General features: G+C 33.5%; 1 protein-coding gene across 1 annotated transcript; it reads right to left on the reverse strand.

Moving 5' to 3' along the window:
- Positions 1-1346: 1346 nt before the first annotated feature.
- Positions 1347-5616, reverse strand: LOC105785304 (serine/threonine-protein phosphatase PP2A catalytic subunit). Its single transcript, XM_012611339.2, has 6 exons — positions 5134-5616; positions 4096-4210; positions 2441-2549; positions 2280-2357; positions 1767-1958; positions 1347-1653 (listed from the first exon to the last, which is right to left on the reverse strand). The coding sequence occupies exons 1-6, from the start codon at positions 5384-5386 to the stop codon at positions 1480-1482; spliced, it is 921 nt and encodes a 306-aa protein (XP_012466793.1). The 5' UTR covers positions 5387-5616; the 3' UTR covers positions 1347-1479.
- Positions 5617-9311: the final 3695 nt, after the last annotated feature.

Below are 9311 nucleotides of genomic sequence, written 5' to 3' on the forward strand. Positions count from 1 at the left end.
ATACTCGTACATTATTTAAATCTAAAAGCTACTTTTATATAATAAAATTAGTACTTTGATTTTGAAACATATATTCTTTTAAAATAAATTATATTTCATTTTACTAACCTTGTTTAAATAATTTAAAATTTTTATTGATGAGAGATCATTTTATATACATTTTGACCTACTAAATATTTAAGTAATTACATAATATTTATTATAAAATATTTATACTAATTTTAACTAAATTATATAATATTTATATTAATTATTTATTCATGATGAAGAACCAACCAATGATGACTAATAGTATATGTTTAATTTTAGAGAAGGAATAGCTCAAATGCTTTTCTTTTTGTACTACCATATTATGTACAACGATTTGATTTTAAGTATTATTACTCATTTAAATAAATGTTTTTCTCAATTATTATTGATGGTCTGTATAATAATTAATTTTATTTTTTAGAATTTAATATTATATAATTGTGTAATTACTTTGTGTAAGCAAACATAAAATAAGAAATAATTGTGCAATTACACTCTATCAGTTAAACATATAACTTAAATCTTTTTGTAATTGCTGAAGGGTGAAATTACTACTCTAATATTTAGGCTTCGTCCAAGTTCAAACACCAAATATCTAAAAATACTAGAAAAAAAAATCTTCTAAACTCTTTGCAAACCCGGAAAATCTTTATCCACCTTAACACTCACCTCTACCATCTCCAGCTCTTCCACGATCACCATAACCCCTCCACCGGTCTCAGGGCATCTTCAATCCTTCACCATCAATCTCATCACTCCATGCCAATTCCTAGATGGAATCTACGTTTTATTTAAATTGTTCCCACAGAATCTCAGCCAAGGCTATCACAACCTACATTCAAAAGAACAGAAATTGTTCCCACAGAACCTCAGTCAAGGCCATCATAACCTACATTCAAAAGAATTGAAGTGTGTAATAAAAGCTAAATGAGGGCTGAAGGAACCTTAATGGACAGAACACATTTGAACATCACTTGGTACCATCCGTTACATATTTTGATTGATTGAAGGTAAACCATTAATTGCAAGTTATTTCCAGTGATAGAAACAAAACAAATAAATAGAACCGACGTCTAATTGGCGTAAATTTGATTTTGGTGTCTTATGTTTACTGGTGTAATCCCGGTGAGCCATACAAATAGGTGTACGAATGACAATGCTAGAAACTTACCCTGGAAACTGCAAAACTACAGAACACATGATAAACACGTTATTGATGCTCCTCCCTAATTCTAAGAAATATACAGACGAGGGCCCATTGGGGAACCTTCATCAGTACTGCTATGCGATTCTAAAGCAAAATTAACAAAACTCAATGAATGAATGATCTTGTCGATGAACCTCAACTTAAACCAACAAATAGCTTCTCGCTTCCAAACAGGGGATAGAAACAGCTATAGCAGGAATATATATTACATGTAGTATATATTATATGAATTAAAAAAGAATTTATAAAAAATAATCAGGAGTCTTGCGTGTGGTGTCAGGTTCAACTTGCCGGGGTGCCGGATCAAACTGAAGAAAATTCTGGTCCATATTCTCCCCAATCTCTAAAATTGCAGCCATGTTCCCACATCGGTAACAATAGTTTGGGGCGCTGAAGACAGTCACCACATTCTTCTCCTGAAAGATATCACATGATATTATAATATTATTTACAATAATAATAATAATATGTATAAAAAGCAAACATTGTTCTAAAACCAGGCTAAACTGTTTCATTTTGGGTTTCACACCTGACACCAATTGTATCCTTCCATGACGAGTTGATGGGCTCTTGAAATCAGACTGAGACCATTGGTATGGTTGAACTGAGCTGCAATATCTTGTCCGAACGTATAACCAGCACCACGCGGAGATATACCCCATCCACAGCGGTCATCAGGATCAGACCACAAGAGATCACACATTGGTCCTTCATGAGGAACCTATCCATAAATACATAAATTCCACACCAATGAACCAACCAAGTAATCAATAGCAATCATAAAATTTCAAAGTAATGCATCAAATATCTGAGGCAACTTGACTACAAATCAGTTCTATCCTCAACACCAGAGGAGAAAATAATTTTAATACTAAGATCCCAATTCTTGCCCATTTTCTCAACTATCCCATCATTAATAATTTAACAAGTCCTCATTCATGTAACTGGTTGTGCACGATTCAAAGTACATGGCAAATTAGCAGTACTCTCCATGGACATGGAACAAAGTGATTAAAAAAAGTTGAGAGAATCAGTTATATACCTCCTGTATACGATCCAATGCTCGAACATTGTCTAATGTGTCCAACGATGGTGAAAGTCCTCCATGCAAACAAAAGACCTGTGATGTCAAATTCCATGGCTGTAATAAGCTGTAAAGATATTAATCAACTTAAAACAGTCTACTACGGTTTAAAGTCAAACCTGACTCTCAATAAGAGCTGTGAGGGGTAAATAATCAAACAGATCTGTAAAATGCTTCCATACATTAGCATTTCCGTATTTTCTCAAGCATTCATCATAAAAACCATACCTGAAAAGGAGGGAAAATAAGACCTTAAGTTGTGAAACCATAAATATAGAACCCAATATACCACCTCATACAATTTGAGCAAGTTTCCAACCTTAATAAATGAAATCCAACGATTCTTTGTCAGCATTCATGAGCCACCATGATGTTTGTAACTATTGGTTCATGTCAAAATTGACATCCTTATTCCTATTATCTATACATTGCTCCAGTCCATGGGATTTCAGCCTCAGGACATTCAAAGACTTTATTATGATTTTAACATTGAGAAAGTTGACTAATCACAATCCAAATCTGTTTCATATCTCCTTTAACTCGTGTAAATCAGTTTTATATAGTAATATGAGACACCCAGCAGGAACATAGAGCCTCACACCTACAGTTCTTGTTTCTTCACACAAGTCCGAGTACTCAATAAGAGTATAAATATGATTGAACAACAAAAAAAAAAAAAAAGCAGCTAAACAAACATTTCGCAGCATCTAAATAGTCATACTGCATACCATTGGAAATAGAGAAAGTAAGAAGTTACAAGCATACAGAGAAATGCAAAAAGGATAAAGAGGTCTGGTGGGGAGGGGGTAACTAAGCAGGCATCCAATTAGCAATGCTCTGTAGTTTTCTTCCATTGGAAATAAAGAAATTTAAGAAGTGAAAAGCTATGTAACTCAGGCTCGGATGCAAGTGTTGAACATGGGCATGTGTCCAACATGGGTATGTTCAATTTTCATGTTTTTGAAGGGCCTTTCAGAGGATCAAACCTCCATACTATATGTCAAACATGGGTACTTCAAAATAGAATGAAGAGTCAAGGTAATATAGGTGAAACCCATACTAAAGGGAAAAGGCAGAGAGGGGGTTTTGACATCATAAGTGCAAGGTGGTTGGCCCCAAACTAACAGTTAATAAACATGCTTCTCGTGCAAGACTAAATTGAAAGCATATCATCAGAACATTGTGAATGGCCAATAATTAATAATTAGCTAACAACTGATCATGTGATTTGTTTCAAGACAGATTTTACTAATCAAACCAACAACCCATCTCTGACATGCATGTGACATGGACGTGCATGTTAAATCCTCCCTGGGATTTATGAAATTAGCAATACAACTCAAACAAATATAAGAAGTAATTTTAAGATGATTGATTAACTAAAGCTGCTCAATTGCTGTATGTTAATTGTTAAATCCTCCCACAAAAATATGAAAATAGCAATAACAACTCGGTCAAATATAAGAAGTAACTCCAAGATGATTGATCAACTAAACTTGTTCAATTACAAATATCCAAATTAGCTAAGCACCCCCCAATTTAAATAAATTCTTTCACAAATCCTGAAGACCTTTTAAGTCAGTCAGCTTAACAAAGACCAAACAGGGTAGAAAGGGGTAAGGAGGGAACATTTGTTAAACCTCACAATTAAATTTCGTAAGCACTTATTGTAACTTAACCATTGGATCAACAATGTTTTATCCTACACCCCTTTCATCCTTTGTACCAAGAAAACCTAAAATGTTAGGAGGAAATGCAGGTGAAAAGATCTTACACTTGTGTAATCTGACGGCTCTCGTGATTTCCTCTAAGGATTGTGATTCTATCTCTATAACGGACTTTTAGTGCCACCAAGAGTGTGACAGTCTCAACTGAGTAGTACCCACGATCTGCACATATGCAATAAGGTTAAAATAAAACCCCTTTCCAATTCATAAATATGGATTTGCATACAGCAGAAATTATATAGGCACTATAAAATGTCCTGACTTCTACCTACATCCCACTCCCTTTACCATCTAAAAGCTTTAGACAAGGTAGCAACTTCACTTTTATAAGGATTGACGCAATAGTGGCTATTATTTCTAGTACATAGAAAAATTCCCTAAAAAGCTGAAAGTCCAAACTTAGTCCAAGAACTTAGTCTCACAGTACAACTCCACCTCAGAGGTAAGAAACTAATCAAAAAGACTGCCAACAGTTTAGACCAAGCAGGGCAAGCTCAAATACCATTCCTACCCAAAATTCTCAGCAGTTTTAAGCATCTAAGGGGCGATGCTGAAAGGCATTTTTGTTTTCTCAATTTTAGTAACATGATAATATAACACGGAAGCTACCACTATTATGCTATTCTATGGAGCTTTTTTTTTTTGTTCATTATGCTATTATATTATGCTATTCTATGGAGCTTTTTTTTTTTGTTCATTATGCTATTATATTATCAGTCTTGTTAATTATCAGGCATATCGATGGTTAGGATAATAAGTTACCCTAGAATTTTAATTTAACACTAGGATTAAAAATTTATTTGCAATCCTACTAAAAATAAGGTGTAAAATAGATTTACGGCCAACCTATTATTTTCTAATTAATAGATTTCAAAAACTAGAGGTTTATCTAACCTTATTTTTTTCATGAGTTCCAACTCTTAAAACAAAAACAAACTCAGCAAATATTATTCAGAAAATTAAAAGAAAAAAGAGGAAGGACTAGGAAAACGGACAGCTCTTAAATCAATACAACAAACTTCAAATAATCCACCAAAAAGTTAAAAGAACAGGGAAAGAACCCTATGAAAAAGTGACAAACATACCTACATAATCTCCCATGAAGAGATAATTTGTATCAGGCGCATTCCCTCCTATCCGAAACAGCTCTATTAGATCGTAAAACTGTCCATGAATATCTCCACATACCGTTACCGGACACTTCACAGGCTGTACGTTCCATTCCTCCACTAGTATTGCTCGTGCCTGCTCGCATAACGCCTTCACCTCCGCCTCAGACAGCGGCTTACACTCCATCAGGTGCTCGATCTGACGATCCAGATCTCCCTGAGACGGCATCCTTGTTCCTCCACCGTCCGATCACCCAATTCCCCCCTTTCACCACTGACCGCAAAATCGTGGAAATAAATAAACAAACACAAAGAAAAAAAAAAGCGGTCGGATCGGTTGACTTTGATTTACTTATTTGGATCGCAGCGCTGCTTAGAAATGAAAATGCTAAAAGAGGAGAATAAAAAGAAAGGGAAACGAGCAGTCTGAAATGAAACTCAAATGCAAAGGCAAATGAAATGGCAAATTTTAGCCCTTTTTTAATTATTATAATTTTTGTTTGGTTGAAAATTGAAATCTCTCATTTTTGCAATTATTGGAATTAATAATTCCAAGTATTTGTTGTGGTGAGTGATCTTCAGACTCCCCCGGTGGCTCCGCCCAGTCAAAAATCTAGAGGAAGCGACACCTGTACCTTGACAACTTTTTCTTTTCAGCTCATTTCTTTATAAGTTTTCAACCTTTGCCTACTTTTTTTTATTTAAATATGCCATAGCTTTATATGCTCTTTGAAATTTAAAATTTAGTTCATCTATTTTCATTTTGAGACATTAAGTCTTTATTCTTTTTTATTTAAAAATTGTAATTCATTTGTCTACAATTATAAGGAAATTAGAATCACTTATTTTAATCATCAATTATTTTAATCATCAATGTTTATAATTTTGTCAATTTTAACTTTATATTTCAAACATACAAAAATAAGATTTTTATATTTTAATAAAATTCCTAAATTTAAAAAACACACAATTTAAAAAAAATGCATATACTATTCCATAAACTATTACCTCTATTATAAAAATCAAATAAAAGCTTGAAAATTGTTGAGTCAATTAAATAACTTCTTATGAATGTAGTAAAATTAAGTTGAAATTATTTAGGAAAAACCCGTTGGTAAATGGAAGTTTTCGCGACCGAAATCGAGCCTCACTTCAATGAGCCCAAAATTTCCAAAATAATGCAGAGGCCCTACCTAAGGGCTAGGTATTAATCTCTGAGCGACCATGTTCTATATCTAAGCTTAGGTATCGGTACTTAAGTGCCAGGTATAGGCACCTAGTCTTATTTACCATAGCTTTTTAGCTATTGTCAACTTGAATCTAATACTTAAATGAGGGTATCGAAACTTGGACCCCTTAGATCAAATTTTTTTTATCATTAACTTGCAAAGTGTTGATAAAAACAATAATATTACTGATACGTTATTGCAGAGGACCAAAATTTCCCTTAGAAGTCACCACAAACACACTCCAAATCCTCTTTAACAAATACTAACATAAAACAAATTGCAATATCAATTTATGGTATGAAATTTTAATCTCAAACACTTCCTAACATACTCTAAATAAAACCATCATGAATATTTAGTCATCGTAAAGCCTTAAATTTTGATTTTTATACAAGACTTTTTGAGAACTTTATTCGTGTATCCGATGAGAAAATTCATTTTTACAAAATTAATTAATTTTAGATTGTTGGAATTAATTAGAAATGATATTAAGCTATTTTTAAGTTTTGAGCTTAATTGAGTAAAAATACGAGTTGAAGGGTAAAATAGTAATTTTGTCGACAAGGATATTTTAGTCATTTGAAGAGAAATTATGATTAAATATTTGTGTTCGTAGATTTGTGTGGTGATAGGATGATTTTAGAATACTAAAACTCATTTTGTCTTAAAATAAACCATAACCATATGACATGATATTTATTTTACCTTTTGACCGGATAATGATAATAGTATAAAAATGATAAAAAGGGGAAAGAACCTCCATTTTCTAATCGTACCAGTTGACCATTTAGAAGAAAGAAGAAGCTCTCCATTTTCTTCTTTTCCCCACATCTTTTATATTTTTCTTTTCAAATCCATCACTATTTTCTTTTATTTTCTTACAAAATCCTTTATCATCATCATTTCACCATTATCTTCATCACCCACATCTAGGGTTTTGAATGGCTTATGAGCGAAAACTTGGTTAGAGTGACAAAGTGAATACTAAGGTGAGTTTTCATGATTTTACATCATCTTTGCATCTCGTATCATATTTATAAGCATCCATATATTAGTTAAGTCATCCGAGTGGCTATTTAATGTTGGTTGTTGGGGATAAACTCAAATTAAGTAACGAACACAAATGAACAAAGAAAATTAGACACAAATATTTATGTGGAAAAATTACTCTTAAGAGGATAAAAAATCATGAGTAAAGAAAATTTCAATAAAACGATAAATATAGAAAGAGGAGTACAATATGGAGAACAAAAATAATCTTGAACCTAAAATACAAAGTTCTCCTGAATTTCTCACAAAACTCTCTCTTAATTGTGTTGTTGAATCAAACTCTCTAGGGTTGCTAAAATCCCTTATTTATAGACTAAAATTTATGGGTTAATTTGATTAAAATATCTCTAAAGTTATTAGAGTTCGACTAGAAAAATATAGTCGAGTTTAACTAGGAGAAGAAACTCAATTTAATAGGGAACACGTCGCCATATTGTGATGTCACATGTTTTGTCATCAGGACGTCGACTTCTTCTCGTCGAGATGTTGTGTGTCACGTTGTTGGGATGTCGACTTTTTCTCGTCACGACGTTGACTTTGTTTTGGCCAAAATGTAAGCCACACTCCACAAATCTCGTGTAACACCCTATACCTGACCCAATCGCCGAGTCCGGGTACCAAATGTCACAATTAAATCGTATTACTTATCAACATTACTATATTGATTTATTTACAAAAATTAACAACACCAGATTTAATCCATATGTACCCCAAAAATTAATCCTAAACACTTAGATATCAATATGTTTCAATACTTAAACTTTGAATAAATTTTCTATTATACAAGTGTTGGGGTTCTTACAATCATTTTGCCTTAATGAGTAGGTATATATATTTACAATGACCTGAAGCTTAAATTTTATATAAAAATTTGCTTATTTGAACCCTGAGGTGTAGCCTCTAAGGGTGCCCCTCTATATGCATGATACAGCTATAACACCACTCGTGTGGGCTTGGCGGTGTCTAGCTTGGTCCCTCCACACAATCCTCAAGTCATTTTTTGACCCTGCATTTAAGGTAAGACACTTGTAATTTCAAACGAACTTAGTGAGATCCTGTACAGCAGTATTCATAAAAAAAATCTCAAATTTTCGGGTAAATAAGAATTAATGCACAAAATTAAACTCCCTAAGCGACATAGGAGGCCCTGCAATTTGACTGGCGTAGACGACTCTTGTACATTATTCTTGAACATATCACTGGCGGATAAATCAATGCGAATTCGGACATATTCATTCTCTTTTGTAAACCTTCTTTTGAGACCTGTCTTGTCAAGCTCCAATTAAAACTTCTATTCTATCTTGCTAGTTTGACTCATCAAAAGATAGCCACGTAAACAAGTGCACAAATCTTCGACTAATTTTGGCAGACTTGCAGACGATTCGCCAAAATGGATTATTACCCTGATTCCTTCATTTCATGTCAAATCCAAATTCTACTTACTATATTATTCCGTCATCCACTTCCTTATAACTGAGCTTGTGCGTATACCATTTTTAAAGGGAAACCCATTTACTTTCGTCTTCGTATATGGCCATCAAATATAAGATTTCGCGGATATTTAAGCACTACTATTTCCTTACGAAATTTTACTTGTAAGATAGTCCCAACTGGATTTTCCCCTCATCATGATAGTCCGAACATATATTTTCTTAATCAGGTAGTTCTAATGGACTTCCCAGCAATAGGTAGCCCCTAGAGGACTATCTTCTCACTAGATCATGAGGGGCAAACTTTCCATTTATAATATAGTCCTTAGTAGGTTCCCTAACACTAGATAGTCCCAACGAACATCCTTTTCTTCTGTTAATCCTTGGCGGACATTCCACCTAAGATAGTCCTTGGCGGACTTCCTTTTTCTGGCATCCTTTTCAC

The sequence above is a fragment of the Gossypium raimondii genome, chromosome 1 (assembly GCF_025698545.1).
Source record: "Gossypium raimondii isolate GPD5lz chromosome 1, ASM2569854v1, whole genome shotgun sequence".
Taxonomy (NCBI): Eukaryota; Viridiplantae; Streptophyta; class Magnoliopsida; order Malvales; family Malvaceae; genus Gossypium; species Gossypium raimondii.

Bases quoted from the DNA above. Each gene is read 5' to 3' on its own strand.
- LOC105785304 (XM_012611339.2), bottom strand. From the start codon at position 5,386: ATGCCGTCTCAGGGAGATCTGGATCGTCAGATCGAGCACCTGATGGAG. The intron at 2,550-4,095 runs GTAAGATCTTTT...CCTCCTTTTCAG, and splicing joins AGCCGTCAGATTACACAAGT to GTATGGTTTTTATGATGAAT. The intron at 1,959-2,279 runs GTATATAACTGA...ATTTATGGATAG, and splicing joins CATTGGATCGTATACAGGAG to GTTCCTCATGAAGGACCAAT.